The sequence below is a fragment of the Condylura cristata genome, unplaced genomic scaffold (assembly GCF_000260355.1).
Source record: "Condylura cristata isolate star-nosed mole 26May11 unplaced genomic scaffold, ConCri1.0 scaffold00008, whole genome shotgun sequence".
Taxonomy (NCBI): Eukaryota; Metazoa; Chordata; class Mammalia; order Eulipotyphla; family Talpidae; genus Condylura; species Condylura cristata.
The window spans coordinates 44399189-44417760 of record NW_004567109.1 but is presented as its reverse complement, the minus strand read 5'-3'; the positions used below and the strand labels follow the sequence as shown (position 1 = coordinate 44417760).

At 37.0% G+C, this 18572-nt stretch overlaps 1 protein-coding gene across 3 annotated transcripts in view; it reads left to right on the top strand.

Moving 5' to 3' along the window:
* Positions 1–18572, top strand: part of CRYZ (crystallin, zeta (quinone reductase)) — a 40305-nt gene that overhangs the window by 11723 nt on the left and 10010 nt on the right. Inside the window, exons 4-9 of one of the 3 annotated variants that reach the window (XR_001145266.1) lie at positions 2017–2180; positions 5443–5494; positions 8929–9078; positions 13755–13856; positions 13960–14055; positions 14500–15152. Coding sequence is in view for 2 of the 3 variants with exons in the window: in XM_004679126.2 (XP_004679183.1) it covers positions 2017–2180; positions 5443–5494; positions 8929–9078; positions 13755–13856; positions 13960–14055; positions 14500–14664 (729 nt within the window). In the remaining variant the exon portion in view is untranslated. Of the gene's footprint in view, positions 1–2016; positions 2181–5442; positions 5495–8928; positions 9079–13754; positions 13857–13959; positions 14056–14499; positions 15398–18572 lie in introns of those variants that run through there. The other 2 variants (XM_004679126.2, XM_012722667.1) reach the window with 2 other exon arrangements.

Sequence of the window (18572 nt, the reverse complement as noted above, 5' to 3'; positions counted from 1 at the left end):
TCTGCCTGCTCTGCTCCCTGCTCTGTCTCTGGTGAATCCTCTCACCCTCCACATCTCTGGCTTGTACCCCAGTTCTGTATGAATAAATAAAATCTTAAAAAAAAAAGTTACAATTCAGGCTTTTGTTATTTATATCCAGAAGACAGAGGAAACATAGATAGTATATTCATGTTTTAGTATCCTTCTTCATAATTCCTTGACCTGCTCAAGTTTGGCAGCACATTTACCAAAATTGGACTGTGACTGAGAAGATTAACATACTCCACACAGGAAGACAGATTCCTATGGCTTCCCACTTCGCAGCCTTTGGCAATCTGGCTTCTGCCCCCAAGCTCCACTGAAATGATTCTTGTTAATGTCACTAATAGCCTCTCTACTGCTGGAGTTAATGGGCCCTTTTATGTCATTATCTCTCTTGACTTCTGTGTGATTTTTGACACTCTCCTGGCCACTTGGCTACTTTTTCTTAAAAGAAAACTTTTCCTCAGCTTCTATGACATCATTTTCTTTTGGTCCTCTTTCTGCCTCTCTGAGCTTCTTTTATCAAGACATTTTTCTCTGTATGCCTCAAATCTTGGTGTTGCCCAGGACTCCCATCCCTTCTTAGACCTCTGCTTTTTGTACTCTATCTTCTTTACAATGATTTTATGCACTTCCTTGGTTTCCATTATTTGTGATATCTTTAGCTTAGAATTTCTACTAAGTTTTTGTTCTGCTGTTCAATATGAAGCCACTAGCCACATACACAATTTAAAGTTAAATGAAGTTAAAATAAATTTGGTTCCTCAATTATACTAGCAACATTTCAAATGTCAATAGCTCCATGCTTCCTGTGGCTATCTGACTGAAGAGTGCACATGGAGAAAACATTCATCAGCACAGAGTTTGCATTGGTGAGCACTGGGCCCACAATGTCACCTCTATAACCTCTTGCTGTGTCTAAATCTGAGCTTAGCTTTTCTCCATTGAGATCTGTTTCTCTATTCTGGGACAGTCTTGGTCACTTCTGGGGTTTGAAGCTTATCTCTGCACTCTCCCTCACTCAGCTTTTCCTGAGAATTCTGATCGTTTTACAACTTCATTTGAATTCTTACATTAATTCCTTATAGATTTCTGGGTGTTGTTAGAACTGTTAGTACTCTGAAAGGGGACTCTTTCATGTTCTCTCTCCCGCCTATCTTTCTATTTTTATCTCTCATTCCTTTGCATCCTGTAGTTTATTCTTTAGTCATGAGCTGTTTGTTCTTCCCTGCCTATTCCATGTTCTTTCATCACTGTGACTTTGTTCAGACTGATGGTCCTGCTTGGCAGAATTACACAGAAACTTATAAACAAGGGTTCCAGGAAATTATACTCCAGCTTTCATTTATTTTCATTTTATCCCCTGAGATATTACATCTGTACATGAGCCTGCTTATTAATTGGAATATATACTACTGTATTTTCTCAGCATTGATTTCTGCCATTAACCCCTTATTCCTTCCTTTATTTTGTTTACTTCGCCCCTAGTTTCCCACTTCTAGTCTTTAAAATCTTATCCTTTGTTGCATGTTAGCTTCTCCGTGAAGCTATGCTTTATTTTCTCAGTTTAGGAATAACTTCCTTATACCTATTTTAGATGATATGTCTTGCTTGCTTATTTTAGAATTATTGCTGTCCTTTTTTTCACTCTCTTCTTAGAGCTTAATATACTTACATTTTAAGGGATTGTCTTGCTCTTGAAGGCTCTCACGAATTCTAAGTAATGATTTCCCTATAGCAGATTCTTAGTAAATGTTGAATTATATTGAAATTAATCCAACATATTTTTTTAAGCTGTCAAAACAGAGTTAATTGTAATATAGTCATACTCAATGATTTTCAGGAAATGAATTTTTCTTTCATTCCTAGATGCTTCTTGAAATCTGTTCTATATCTACCCCACTGCCTGCTATAACATTTTCATATACTTTTATTGTAGGACATATTGAAATGTGCTGAGAGTTATTGCCTGTATTAATGTGTCGCTTTCTTCAGAAAGGTGACAGAGTCTTCACGAGCAGCACTATCACTGGGGGCTATGCAGATTATGCTCTTGCAGCAGACCACACTGTTTACACACTGCCGGAAAAGCTGGACTTTAAACAAGGGGCGGCCATTGGGATCCCCTATTTTACTGCTTATCGAGCTCTGTTTCACAGGTAACAACACATTCAGGGAATTTTAACAGTCACCAAAAAGGGCAATATTAATTGCTTTCCTTCTTGTATCTGTCTGTCCTCTTGTCTATCATTTTTCATTACTATTTAGTTACTATCAAAGATTTGTACATGAAAACTGCTAATTTGGAAGATTTTTTTCCAGCCAGTACCTATACAAAGAGAGCAAAGTGCTGTCTGTGTCTTCAGAATGCTCACCACCTACTAGGATAGAGACATAAGGATGCTTTTTATATATAATATGGAAAATGATGGAGATGCACATGGGGATTTATGGGCTCACAAGGGCCATGTCTATGGTAATGAGGTGGGACAATGTATAAGACTTATATTATTCAAAAGCTATCATTCAAAAATATTGTTATCTCTACTCATGGAAACTTTAACTGCCTTGATTTAAAAGTACAGGACAGGTCCCTTCCCCAGACTCATTGGTCAGGGTTCATGCTGGGACTTGAGAGTTTGTATTATAATCAGATCTCTGAGGCTTTTGACAAGGATCCAAGGAAATTAGCTGGGGGCAGTGGTTGCTGGGAGAAAAAATGGCATTCTAACCAGTAGGAATAGCCTGGATTATGAGGAAAAACATCCTCCTGTCTGGGGAGAGCCATAACAATTAGATTTTGCTAGAGAGATTTTAAGGGGAAGGTGGCAGAGAAAAAGGTTAGAACATGGTAATCTCTATAAATGCCAGCTGTCGTTATTAATAGATCAGTTTCTAGATTATAAAAAGCTAGATTATAGAGCTCACACATTATTCTGTAAGGGATTAGGGACCATAAAATGTTTTATTCAAGAGTGTGATATTTTATATTCAGATCCCTTACCTGCTATGTGAAGGATTTATTTGATGACTGGAGTGGAAAAAGAGATGGGGAAGGTATTAAGGGAGAATCCTCTAGAAAAGAAGCTTATGGCCCCATAGCAAGGGTTATTATGGAAGAAGGGGTAGAAAAGAAAAGGTAAATCTGTTTAGAGAATAAAACCAGGAATACTTAGTGACTCTTTGCATGTGGAAAAAGAGGGAGAGAGTTTAAGAACTAACTTTTTAACTTAGGTAATATTTATCTTTGACAAAGATAGGGAAGAAAAGGTTTCAAAGGGAAACTGAGTTTAGGTTTTGATTTGAAGATGAAACATCATCCAATAGTCTGCTGGATGAAAGAGTCTGAAACTTGAACAATGGAGATATAAATTTGGGACTCTGAGAGCATGGAGGAGAAGTTGACAAGATCAAAGTGGTTGAAATTCCTCAGGGAGTGAAACCAGTACTGGGGTGAGCATAGAACCCTGATCAGCATCATCATTTAGAATATAGTAAACCGTGGGGACGAAGTCCTAAGTATACCAGAAAGAGTGCATCCCAGGTCCAAGAGGTGCTATAGTCAGGGTTGTGTATATGTCTGTTAAGCTCATGGACTTTGGAGACAGGAAGATCTGAGATGAGTCCAGTCTTCACCTAGTGCTGGTTGTGTGACTTTGGGCAAGTTACTCCTTTGTCTCAGCTGAAGTTTGCTGATTTGAAAACCAGATAGCATTTACTTTACAGGGATGTGGTGAGAATTAAGTGCTAATGTATGCAAAACTCTTAGTAGAGTCTGGCACAGAATCAGTGCTTAATGAATGGTGATAGTGATATATAAGTATATGAGAAAGAGAAAAAATTGTAAGAAAAATCTGACCACCAGACTACAGACCTGGAGGAGTTGCAGTTCTAGTTCAAAGGCAGTCTGCAGACATGAATCCCTTCTTGCTCCAGGAATTGTCAATCTTTATTCTGCTTTCAGCTGACTGGATGAAACCTGCCCCTATTTTGGAAGGTGGTCTACTGTACTTAACAGCCTATGGATTTAAATTAAATGTCAACCTTATCCAAAAAACACCTTCATAGTGTTTTAGATAGACATCCAGAATTATGTTTGACTAAATATCTGGCACCATGACCCAATCAGTTTGATACATAGCAGTAACCACTACAAAGACTCTACGTAGAATAATGACAGTAGGGGCTTTGGCGGGGAGATTTTGCTTGCTTTTCCTTCACTCACTCCAGTCCTAGAGGTTTAGGAGAACATGCTTAATACTTGAGTGGCTGTTTATGTTTAAAAGAAAATTTATTGGGAAATATTTCATATCCTTATTATAACTAATTCTATCTCATTCATTTTTTTTTAATTTGTAATTCACTTTTTAGACTAGTCGAACATTTCAGTATTAGCTATCTCAGTTTATTATTCAAATTGTCAGTTTAACTCATTGCCCTCACTCTCCAAGCACAAATGTTGGAGTTAGCTTCAGTTATTGCTCATAATTGCCATTTGTCAGCTATTGGCACACAGCCGTAGTGGGACTCTGGGTAACTATGTTCTCACTCCTGAACTGAACATAATGTCTGCATGGTGTGGCCACCCCCTATTGTTTCTAGTAAGTAAGAGATCCTCCCTGAGAGTCAGAGCTGGATCACACAACAGCTGCTGGCTTGTGACATTAACACTTGTCCATCTGGGATGATAAAGCATCCCCTGTCTGCCTTGCTGCATGTTCCTTGTTTTCAGTATAATAGAAAAGTAGTATGAACCAGAAGTAAAAAGAATATGTCATTTCACCAGAGGATTTGGACATTTTAAGGGGTGATATGGGAACCTTTGTAACAGGATTTATTTTATTTCTTACATTCTTGCCATTGCTGACTTGGCATTGCTCTCTGAAATGAGGGCTTAGAGGCTTGTGTGACCTCAAGTTCAAAGGCAAGAAGAAATAAAAATGACTCTCACCCCTGTGAATAGTCTCCCTACTGTGTTTACTTGGGTATTGTACTGGACTCCAGAAGACGACTGGACTCCAATAAACCTGTTTTGAGGCACTTTCTGTGGGACATGTAGGAATGAATGAGAAGCTGCAGCTCCTCTAGGTTCTGCAGTTTCACTAGCCATACCTTCAAGGACTGTGTCCTCTCAGAAGGTAGCAGCATGATGTGAACCCAGCATCCCTCACAGTGTTCGTGCATAAAGGACTCCCAGTAAACGTCTGTCAAATGAATGAATGAATTGAAGGTCTTTTTTATCTGTAACTTTGAAGACTTGCTATTTGATACTGTGGAGCTTGGAGATTATATTGGGCTGTGTATTTGCTCTCTGGGTAGATGTTAGCTGAGTTGAGGGTAGAATTTCCTTAAGAATCATGGCAAATATCTGAGCTTAATTAACTTCAAAGTAAGGTAATAGACCTGTGCTTTCTTTTGCAGTGCCCATGTGAAAGCTGGAGAAAGTGTTCTGGTTCATGGAGCTAGTGGAGGAGTAAGTGTTTTTAAGTTTATTTTGAGATGAGTATGTTTTTGCAAGTTTTTCATTGTATGTCCAGGTCACTTTAAAATGTATATTTATGGCCCTCCCTGGTGGCGCAGTGGGTTAAAGCACAGCACTGAGAAGCTAAAGCCTCCTCCACATGAGTTCAATTCCGGCCTGCCCCAGAGGTGACCACATGGAGTGGCAGACCTCTCCTGACCCGCCCACTGCTCTCCTCAGCAGTGTACTTCGTCGATCTGCCTGTTCTGCTCCCAACTCTGTCTCTGGTGAATCCTCTTACCACCCCTTTGCCTCTGGCCTGTACCCCAGTTCTGTATGCATAAGTAAATAAATCTTTTTTAAAAAATCTATATTTATAAATGTAGTAAAGAGGGCTTTTTCCCAGAATGTAGCAAAGCTTCTTTGGTGATTCCTTGTTATTAGTTTAGCATCTCTTGGTTCATAAGTCCAGCAGATCATTCCATAAGAAATGTGTGTGTTAGATTGTCCCCCTGTGTCAGTTGTGGACCAAGATAAACTAACTTTATTTTTTCGTCAAGTAGCATATATAAGATTACTTACTAGAATTTTAAGCAATTCTTTAAGGTTAATATTAATTCCATATTCCCTTAGATAAGGAAACTAGGGCTCATTAAAGTTCTACCTGTGTTGCCCCAGACAGCACTGCAAAGCCATACTGTGAATTCTTAGTTCTTTCTATCTCCTTTCCTCTGCTTGCCCACTGTGCTTTGATGACATTCATGGAGTGCACAGTGTACAACTGTGTCCTTAACACCGCAACCCACAGCTTAAATGCTAATGGGACGGGGGGTGGGGAGGGAGAAGAGAGACAAAGGGAGGGAGAACTGAGAATTTATGAATTAAGCCTGTCAGTGAAATCGCCCAACACAAGGCTGATTGTCAAAAACCTCTTCAAGGAACGGCTGTCAATCTGTCTCTGAGGAGCTTAGAGGGAAAAGTTTGAGCTCTAAGGTTGAAATTGAACAAGAAATCCATATGACCTCTATCCTGCTTGTAGAGGCTTTAGGAATTTTAGACACAAGATTTGTGCATTTTTAAAATAAAAAGCCTGAGGCTACATGCTTCACCTTGGAGAAGCCTGTTAACCCTTTCAGTGCACCATGTGCTCTGCGAGTGGCTTGAAAGAAGTATCCTGTTGGATAGACATTGTCCCCAGAACAATGAGTGACATCCGTAAAATATGAATTTACCTCGAAAGGTAATACAGAAAATTCAATGTGTTGTCTTCTGTTATTTTAGATAGATGAATCACAACATTTGAACCTCAGACAAATCAAGTCTGAAGGATTTCACAAATCAGACTATTTACTAAAAAACACCAAGATTGTCTTTACAGAGTTGAGAAAATATGACAGATACACCTTGTCAGATAGTCCCATTGTTTTGTTTTACCAAAGATGCAGTTTTTAGGTTAAATTAAATGTAATCCTCAATAACCAAAGAAACTGCAAACATATATATTTATTTAAATAGCTTTAGTTTTCAGAAAGCTAAAGGTTTGCTCTGTATGGAAGGGAGAGATTTCAGTAGGAAGAAGAGAGAAGACTTTAAAGAAAATCTCTTTTTATTCCCTTTACTCTCTTGTAAAAAGCCTGGATGCTTCACCACTATTTTCTTTTTAAGGCAAAATCCACACTGTTCTCCTAGCTGGCTGAGTTTGTTAAATCCACGGCTGACAGGGATAGGCTGGTGACCTAGTGCGAAGCGCTTCTGATCCTCCCTGCCCGATCAGAGGGCAACAGTACTGGGTTCTGATTTGCTTCTGTTCACCCTTTCTGTCCTCATTTAATTCAGATTCCTTTATTTAAAGTGGTCTGAAATTTATGGACATAGCTATTATCCAAATGTGTTGGTGGGGAGTGCCCTATTTAAGTGTCAGCAAAAGTAGATAAAAGAACGGACACATCATGGCATATAATCTATTGAAAGAGTATTGCTACAAATAATTGCTGAGAAGAATAGAATAAACAGTGCCTTTAAAATAGCTATGAGGGCCCCTTTAAAGTAGTGAGATCATAAGGAGATGTATTTATGTTAAATTTTTCACTTAGAATGTGGCTTTAGTATAGCCAGTTTCCTTTTTTTAAGTAAAAATTCAAATAGCCAGAATCAGTTGTATTTTATAGTGTATTGTATTTCATGGAATAGAATGTTTCTCCCACTCTTTGGACAGTGAGGGTTGTGTGTGTATTTTAATTTGTTTTGCCTTAACTCAGCTTTATTCAGGTTCATCACTCACATATACCATACCATCTTTAAGGTCTGTTTTAGACCTGGGAGGGGAGGGTCTCTGTGGTTCTGTTGCAGTTTTAATTAGTTGTCACTACTTTTCACTGTAATCTGTTTTATTATATCTAATCCATATGAGTTTACCTTCCTTTATAATCAACAAGGGATGCCTGTGTGTTATCCTTCTTTCCCTCATATCATTTCTGCTTAAACTGTCTAGTAGTTCTCCATCATTCTTAACTGTAATCCAAAGCTGTATCTCCAAACACTGTGTGACTAAGCCTCTCTCTTGTCTTGTCTTGACTAAGCCTTGTCTTCTATCCTCTCTCACATACTCTGCCCTCAAGCCACATTCAACCTCTTTCAGTCCTTTGAACACCCCAAATTCATTCCCACTTTACCAGGTTGGCCATGGCCATTTTGCCTACCACACTCTCCTGGAAGCTTCCCAGATCTTCACGTGGCTTGTCTTTCTCTTTTTTGGGGTTGCATGTCCTCAGTGACATTTCCTGATGATCTAACTTTAGTCCCTGCTCCTAAATCTTTCTACTGAAGTGGGCTGTTTGATTTTTTCAAGGCACATTTCAGTTTATGAATTTGCTTTATTAATTTATTGCTTTCATATACTTGTCATCTTTCCCCTCCCATAAAAGGTAAGTTTCTTGGGCCCTCCCTGGTGGGGTGGAGATAAAGTCACAGCACTATCACTGCTGTGACCTGGGTTCAATCCCCATCCAGGGAGCTAACCCTCTTATGGCACAGCAGACCTCTCCTGTCTCCCCACTGCTCCCATAGCAGTGTATTTCAGTACATTCACCTGTTCTGCTCCTCACTCTGTCTCTGGTGAATCCTCTTACCATGCCACACACCACTGGCCTAAAAAAATGAGGTAAGTTTATTGCATAAAGAACCATGTAGTAAACATTCAACAAATGTTGAACATATGGATATAGAAATCAACTTGCCTGTATACCTGTCCCTTCCACCTAGACAGTATATGTCATATATTGTTAAATGGTATGCTTAAAAAAGTTAGTTATGGCACTTACCCCTTCATTTAGATGCAAGTTCCTTAACAATTGGGTTAGAACTAAAAAAAAGAGCTTATTGTATATATTTAATAAATACAGGAATGCGAAGAATCTGGAACTATCGAGTTACATTTTGTTTTTCAGGTTGGACTAGCAGCATGCCAAATTGCTAGAGCTTATGGCTTAAAGGTTTTGGGCACAGCTGGCACTGAGGAAGGACAAAAGATTGTTTTGCAAAATGGAGCTCATGAAGTGTTTAATCACAGAGAAGTTAATTATATTGATAAAATTAAGGTGAAGTTATACAATTTTATTAAAGTAAAATTTCATTTTGTGAAAGAATTACATTTTTTTAAAATTACTATTTTTTATTTATTTATTTTAATTATTTTATCAATAATGGTTGGCTTTTTTGAATGCCTCTGTGTAATTTTTATGCCTATGTTTGTGCTAAAGGTTTATTTTTTTACACTTAAATATTTTTTTTCTTAAATACTCTTTTATATGTTCAAATAGACAATGTGGTTTTGTTAACTATGGTCCCCATGTTGTACATGATACCCATGATTTATTTATTTTATATTTGGGAGGTTGTGCTTTTTAACCCTTTTCTAACATTTAAACCTCATATCCTACCCCTATCACTTATCTCTGGCAACCACCAGTCTGATCTCTGTATTTAAGTTTTTGTTTTTTGGATTCCATGTATAAATTAGATTACATGATACTATGTCAGAGATGTCTCTCACTGACATTTCTTTAACATAATGTTTTATTGAAAGATTTTTCATTACTGACAAATATTCCTCTGTGTGTGTGTGTAACATTTTCTTTATCTAGTCATCCATTTGTGAACACTTCAGTTGCTTCCATGTCTTGGCTGTTATAAATCATGCTGCAGTGAATCTTGTGGTGCATATTTCTTTTTGAGTAATGTTATTTTTCTATTGATAAATGCCCCAAAGTGAAATTGCTAGATCAGATGGTAGTTTTATTTTTAATTTTTTGAGGAGACACCATACTGTTTTCCAAAGTGGCTGTACCAGTTTACATTCTCACCAACAATGCACATGGGTTCACTTTTCTCCACATCCTCCCAACATTTGTTACCTATTTTCTTTTTGATTAGTAGCCATTCTAATAGGTGTGAGGTGGTATTTCATTGTGCTTTTGATTAGTGATGTTGATCACTTTTTCATATAATCCTGAGCCATCTACATACCTTTTTAAAGAAATCTACTTAGATCCATTTTTTTTTTTTTTTAGTTGGATTGTTTGGGCGTTTGCTATTGAGTTGTCTGAGTTCTTTAGATATCTTGTTTACTGACCCCTTATCAGAATTATGCCTTGCAAATATTTTTGCCATTGTATAGGTTGCTTGATCATTTTGTTGGTTTATTTTGTTATGTGGAAGCTTTTTAGTTTGATGTTGTACCACGTATTAATTTTTCTGTCTTTGTTTTTGGTCAAATCTGAAACATCATTGCTAAGGCCAGTATCAAAGCACTTGCCACCTATGTTTTATATTAGCAATTTTATGGTTTTAGATTTCACACTAAAGTTTTTGGTTCATTTTGTGTTGGTTTTGTATAAGGTATAAGGTAATGGCCCAGTTTCATCCTTTTGTTTTTAACTGTTGAGCTCTACCTATCTCCTGTCTATCAATATTTTATCTACCTTTTTACTTTCTTAAAAAGATAGGTTTATTAGAAAAAGGAGAAAGCAAGAGAGAGGCACCTGCACAGTCACAGGCAGGCAGGGGAGCTGCTTTCTAGCAGCATTATATATGGCAGAGACTGTCCTTTCTCTTACATTCTCAGCGTCTTTCTTATAAATCAAGTCAACAAATACACATAGCCTCTTTAATCTAGGCCATTGACCTGTATGTCTGTTTTTATGCCAGTACCATACTGTTTTTGATCATTATAGCTCTCATGTAGTTTGAAGTTGGAAAGTATGTTGCCTCAACTTTATTTTTTAAGATAGCTTTGGCTGTTTGGGGGGGCTTTTATTAATTTAAAAAGGCAGAAATAGCTAATCTTCAAAACTTCATTATTTGTCTTATTTATACATATAGAATAAGAATTAGCCTCTCCAGAGTCTTACTGCTATAAAATTGGTATTCTTTAATGTAAATTGCTTTTTTTTGTAAAGATTTGTATTTGTGAGGTGTTCTTAATACAATTTTTGTTGGTGGGAATTCTCCATGGAAGATGAGGCTTCCATAGATTATAATCAGGATCTTTTAAGCCCAGGAATTAAAAGTTGTTAACTGGATACTTTGGAGGAATAATCTCTACCTTATCCTGCTGTGAAATAGCATTTATAGTTAGTAGTCACTTATGTTCCATTGCCACAGCAGACTTGAGCAGATTCTGAAATGTCCTCTTTGAATGATAGTTGCAATTTTGTTGGTTTATTAAAAAGTGGTTATTTTGCTAATTCTCAAACTACTTGCTCATATTGAGAAAGAATTAGAATTTTCCAGGTACCAAATACTATGTAAACTAGGTCATTACAAACTGAAGAAAAACAGAAGTTATTATCACTAAATCATGTCAAAAAAACAAAGACACTCCTTTATCATATGTCTAGGAAACCTAGAATCAATTGAGTATTCCCTCCTCCACCATTATCCAAGAGTACTTACCAAGATGAAAACAGCTAGTTAAAGGAAATATTTTTGCCTTGCATTAATTGCTTTTAAGATCATGAAGTCTTGTAGTGTCCATGTCTTCTATTGGTTCCTTTTGCTTAAGTCTTATTCTCCAAAAACGTGCTTAACTTTTTAGCTCCCTCTTCTCTCATGGCTCCTTTACCACCAAATATCTTAAAAAAGTGGTGAGCATTTTTTCTTTACTTCCCATGCTTTCCATTGCAGTTTTGCTTCCACCCCATTTCACAGTGCTACTCAGTGGTCACTAGTGAGCTCCTAATTACCAGTGTGCTGCTCTTGTTTTATTTTTCAACAACAGTTGACCATGACTGCATCTCCTGGAAACTGGCTTTCTTCACATTTCACTACCTTTATTTTCAGTCTTCTTTTCTCTCCATATTACTTACAGGTTAGCACTCCTTAGGTTTTTTACCTTTAGTCTTCCATCTTCTCTGGTGCCAGGTCCTCAGCCCCATCCATCTCACATACTCCCTTGGCTTCTTTTAGCACACATGTGCTGTTGATTTCCAATGCTATTCTAGCCCAAGTTCCACTCCTCCCTACCATCAGCTGCTGGACAGCACTACTCAGTTGATTACTCAAGGCAGAAACCCAGAGTTCATTTTTTTTATTCCTATCTTTTAACTACCATGTTCCTTTCCACCTGAGGTTGGTTATTTCCTTCTGTCAGTTTCACCTCTGACATGCCTTTCAAATATTTTTTTCTCTGTTCTCTTCTTCTCTGTGGTGACTTAGTTTAGTTCTCATTGTTTCTTTTTCATAACTGGGTGAATGTCCTTTTCTATTCACTGCATCAAGAATCAATTTGCATCTCTTTTTAAAAAATAACTCTCCTACCCTGCTGGTGGGATTGCAAGCTGATATAACTCATGGAAAGCTGTTTGGAGGTTTCTCAAAAGGCTAAAAATAGAGATTCCATATGATCCAGCAATTCTACTCCTAGGTATTACCCATAGGACACAAAAACACCTATTCAAAAGGATACTTGAACTTCCATGTTGATTGCTGTTCTATTTACAATACAAAAGATGTAGAATCAATCCAAATGCCCAAAAACAGATGACTGGATTAAAAAAGATGTGGTACATCTACACAATGGAATATTACTCGGCAATCAAAAAGATAAACTCATGCCTTTTACAGCAACATGGATGGAGCTGGAAGGGGTCATGCTTAAGTGAAATAAGCCAGGGGAAAAAAAGGAAAAATACCCATGGTTTCGCTCATAGCAGGAATATAAGGGATCAGGGGAAAAAAGAGAGAGAGAGAAACAAATGTAATAGAGTATAAATGAACAACTATATACCAGAGACATTTTAAGGGGGTGAAAAGGGGAGTGGGGTCAGAATTGGGATAGAATGAGTGCACATTCATCATCACATGTGGTAATGGCACATGGGTGAATTGGTGGTGGGAAGCCCATGGGGATTACAACTGAGATAGAAAAAGGCACAAAATGAAGAATGATGTAAAAAAATTAAAAAAAAAAGGATTGATAAAAAAAATCTAGAAATGCTAAAACTAGAGCTCTATGAGAATAGGAATTTTTATGTCTCTTATTTCCTGCTTGGCTATCTTTGTGTAAAATGGTATCTGGTATTGCATGACTTAATGAAAAATTAATGTCCCCCTAAAGTCCAAATTCTTTAATATGGCATTTAATGTATTTTGCACAGTCTACTCCTTTACAATCTCTTCTTACTTCTTCCTCTTCCCTGCCTCTCACCTTTCTAAATGCATACTCCAGCTCTGCTGGGCTGTTTTTTAATCCTGACTTGTACTCTTAGTCCCTTACGTCTTTGCTTTTCTATTTCTTCCACACACATGACTCTACCTCATGTCTTACCTCTCCGTACTGTATTCCCTCCTTTCTTTTAGAACAAAACTGAATGCACACACACAAAAATCCTGCTGATGACGTTTGCTCTGTTTTTTAATAAAAATGGGAGGCCCCTTGTGGTTTTGAATTTTTGGTTTGTTGTTTCTCTGTAAAAAGACATTTTGAAGATAGGTAATTTTCAAATAAGTCAAATTGATTTAAGTTTCTGAAAATTCTAGATAAATTTTATTTCATTATAGCAATTTATTTAGTACAATCTATATCATTTTAGATGTTGTAATTTGTACCTTGGAATTACATCATCAATATATATCTCAGTCATTTTAAAATTTGCATTCACTTTAAAATGTAACATTTTATGTCATCTGAAATACTTCTGTAATATATGGGATGTGATAACTTTTACAGTGTGTTTACTTGTTTTCTTATTCTTCATTCTTTTATATCATATAGAAATCTGTTGGTGAAAGTGGAATCAATGTGATTATTGAAATGTTAGCTAATGTAAATCTTAGTAAGGATTTGAATCTTCTGTCATATGGAGGCCGAGTCATAGTAAGTGTTTCCCTTTTTCTTTTTAACCGCTTTGAAGTTGTACCATAATTTAACTCAATTTTGCAGTCATCCTTGACTGGAGACAAATTGTTCCCCACAATAGGTTGTTGGTAGCAGAGGTCCTATTGAAATAACACCACGGGACACCATGGCAAAGGAATCAAGCATAATTGGAGTCTCTCTCTATTCATCAACCAAGGTAGGTAAAAAGTGATTCTAACTTTGGTAACTAAACATGATACACTTTGCCTAGCCAGACAGACTGAACGTTTAAGTGGATGTTAAATTTAGTTTCCAAATTAAGGATTTGGAGTTTGCTGAATTAAGGATTCATTTCTAGATAACTAGGGCAGCAATATAATTTGTTTTCCAAGTTAGGATACTTTTGAGAGAGGAAGGAGATAGTAATTACTTTAATACAGTGTGTGTTTTGTAAACTGAGACCGTCTCAGACAAATTGAACTTATGGTTACCCTACAAAAAGCTACTGTTTTTATAGCTGTGGACAAGTTGAAAAAAGCCACATATATGTAAGAAACTTTTTATGTTGCAAGTCATAGATACCGTAGTTGATCAATGGTTCTGAAAACTAAGTGATAGGTTCTCTACAAAGTAAAATTAAAAACAAATTTTTTTTTTTTAGGAGGAATTTCGGCAGTGTGCTGCAGCTCTTCAAGCTGGAATCGAAATTGGTTGGTTGAGACCTGTGATAGGTTCTCAGTATCCATTGGAGAAGGTGGCCCAGGCTCATGAAAATATCATTTATGGCAGTGGGGCTACTGGAAAAATGATTCTTCTCTTACAATGATGAATTCTTCCATGTATTTTCTGTGTGAATAGAAGTTTCTAGTTTTAGTGCATAATTTGTGCTTATATTCATTTGATTCAGTGAATTTCTTATATTAAAAAAAGACTTACTTTTAGAAGTCATGAGCACTAAAGTACAATTTACTTTGTAGCTAGCAATGTTGTTGTTGTTTTTTATGCTACTGTAAATTAAGTAGTCATCATATTAGGAAATAGATGTTTGTGATGACATTGGGGTACATTCCAGAAATTTTGAACTGACGCTTGGTTATTGATTTCCTACCATTCACTAAAACATAGTAATTCAAAATAAGATTACTGATTTCCAAGCCTATTTCTCCTTAGAAAGGTTTCTCAGTCTCTGATTAGCCCACAACTGCAGATGTCCTGGAGATGTCCTGGACTAAAAGGACCCCTTTTCCAAAGTAATCTCATCTGGATCTAGAAGTTTCTCGGAAAAGCAACAATAAACATCTTCCAGAGAAATTTGTAAGTTTTTATTTCACAACATACTAGAACATTCACTGTATTAGCAGTGGATGACCAATGAATTAGGTGCTTTGTAAAGATACTTTTATATTTGGTATAATGTAGTAGTAGATACTAGGTGCTAGGTCTTTAAATAGTTACTTCTTGATTGATTAAATTTTCAAGCTAGACTTTAACTTACCTATTTTATGTCATCTGTGTGTGTGTGTGTGTGTGTGTGTTTATTTATTTATGCATACAGAACTGGGATACAGGCCAGAGGTGCGGGGGCAGTGAGAGACAGAATGGGGAACAGAACAGGCAGATTGATGAAGTACACTGCTTACGCGAGCAGTGGGCTAGACAGGAGAGGTCTGCTGTGCCATGTGTGTCACCTCCCTGGCTGGGGATTGAACTTGTGCGAAGCGGCTGTAGTCAGCTTTGCAGTGCTGTTCTTTAACGTACTATGCCCCCAGGGAGGGCCCATTATATCATATATTCTTATTTAAATTAATGAACAACCAGATTTTCTTCATTAAGGATGATCTGTTTCTGCTTCATAATTTGGTAATCTCTAGGAAATCTAGGCAACTAAAACTTTTTTTTTACCTGGCTTCTCTTTGTGTAGTACTTGCCTTACCTCATTTTTACCTAGTGCCTCCTGATTACTTCCTCATAGTGTTCTGTGCTGCAGCCCTTCATCTAAACTAAGTAGAAAGATGATTACTTAGAAATCTTGCCTTCAATATTATATCCAAGGAAGTGAGATTTGATTTTTAGGTTTGTTCTTGTTTTTCTTCAACACAGCCTCCTGTCTGTTTTACATTATATTGTGGTTCTGTTGAATGACAACTTTTAATTTGAACATGAAGTTTGACTTTAGTAATGAGAGGAAAGTGCTGCTAACTTGTATAATTGAGGGGTGTCATTGATTTTTGGCTGTATGTGTCATGAATGAAGTGTTTTGGCTGTTAGCACTTTTCAAGCTTATTCACTATTTCTTCTATAGGTCAGTTCATCCTGGAAAATAACATGTTTGAATAAATGTTAAAGTAATGTTATTAATCTAGGCCTACACTATCTGCATATCTTAAAATGGAGGGTTTCTTCCCATACAAAATAATAGAGGAATAATTATTCTATAATGGTCCTTTTTTAGTCTTTTTGCATATTTGCCTTATCTGTAGACTAAGTGAAAACACACTGATGACTTAACATTTCACAACCCATTGATACAGCTCACTTAATTTCAAAGGCAAACTAGCCAAGCATTGTGCATTAACTACTATATTTATGAGTGTGTAGCTTTGGATATGTTCTCTGCATAAATCTCTTTGTATATTTCAGTTCTGTTTTTAACCCAACTTCGAGCCAGCTAAATTCACTGCACTGTTTGGTGCCATCAGCTTGAGGTTTATTTCACCGGCACCAGGACCTGTCCCTATACAGTTAAGAGAATAATCTATAGAATAAACAAATATCAGTTCATGTCTCATTTCTCTGAATCTCTTGTTTGTTTGTTGAGCTTAGAATCATATAATGTGTTAGAGGTCAAGTGATCCAGGCATCCTAAGTCCAAGAAAGCCAGTGGCTTGCCAAAGGCCACATGACCAGTAGATTCAAACTTGGCTAACATTTTTGGGTAGGTTTTTTTTTATCGAAAACCTGAATTTTTATTTTTGACTTGCTGTCACTGGCTGCTGTAGAAGTTGTGCTGTGTACTTTCCAGCTTCATTTTACCTGAGACTCCTATTTCTTATCCTGTCAATCACGTTCAGATTGATGTCACTTATCAATTGAATTGGCAGTCTTTTATGAAGGGAATATCCTGTTATCCTTCAAAATATTTACTGGTTATTTAGAGTTTGAGAAAACCCTCTGATAGAATTCGAGGATACAGAGTTATATAAAACGTGGTCCACAGCCTGGGGTTGGCGGAACCAAGCGAAACATGTTAGAGTTATGTATGAACACATGTGCATACATACATGCACAGACAGCCACATGTGTATGTATAAGGAATCTCGTGCCATTTATATGGGCTGACAGGTTTACATCAATAGGACATTTCAGCAGGACTTTTTTTTTAACTGTCATGTTAAATAGAATTCATTTTCTAGGAAACCTCAGGTTTTGTCGTCAAGTCCTTTGACCAAATAACCTTGTTGCACTAGCGGGTAACTACCTAAAGTCAGTTGCTGACTTTTGTAAACACATAAAAACACCTGATAAGTTTATGTTGACACATAAAGCTGGCCATCACAAGGGCTAATAGGGAGAGACAGAGGAGGGGCACTTAGTTGTCTTGGAATTTCCAGTAGCACTTTCAATGTTTTTGATACATTTGTTAGCTGCCCTTATCCTTAGTAGCTTTGACCATAGAAGTACAGAATAACTTGGATGCTTTTGAAAGGGAAAAAAATTGAGTAGCATTTTATAATGCCCATAACTCAGCTTTATTGAGGCAAGAAATTCTATGCGTGCCAAGGGCCTAGCACAATTCACAGTATAAAGAACGTTTTTTTCTGCACAAGATAACTCCCAAGAGCAACAAAACCTATCAGGTCACTTTGACCTGGCTCTCTCAGCCTCCTCAATCACATCTCACAAGCAGGAAAACACCTCAGCTCACACTTTAATTCTCTTTTCAACACTACCATTTTTTAGTAGAGTAATTTTTTAAATGTCTTTTGAAAATTGTCATAAGACAATTTTACTAGTCCATAGGGTTTCAGGAATAGTTTATATTGTGGAAGCTTCCTTCATTCGTGGAATGAACCTAGGAAATGCTGTATCATAGAAATCTAAATTCTCTTTAATCTGTGTCAGTGATTGTTGGGTGTTTATAGGGACAGTCCACATATGTTCTGTCAGAATGAGTCTAAGTCCCAAACCCATTACATGTTAGAAATACTCATTAAGCCATTGTTACACAAGGCCAGAGATTAGCAGCCCCTGGTTTACCCTTAGTGTCACATAAAAATACCAACAAAGCCTTTACCAATGCTAGGAATTAGAGGTCATCCTGTGCTAAATCTATTGGAATTTTTACTCATTCAGTGTCATTTTGATTCATTGATTCAAATCAGCTGTAAAATAGATAGGAAAAAGTCTCAATTCAGTTACTACCAGTAAGTCAGGACACACAAGGTACATTATCTGGAAAATCAGGCCCTAAGTTGATGAGAAATCATCTGAGCTAGCAAGGTATAGGTGCACACTCTTCAGTGTCTCTTGTTTTTTACTATCTTCATTTTAGAGTGACACAAGCTATGCAACATCCATCATCTGACATATTCTGGGTGGATCGGGATAAGCTCTGAAAAATCAGACTGTCCACTGCTAACTTATGTTATGACCTCCCTTTTTTGTATAAACATAATATCAAAATATTCTGAGCAACATTCAGTTTACAACTGGATTGTCTTAGCCACACAGGCA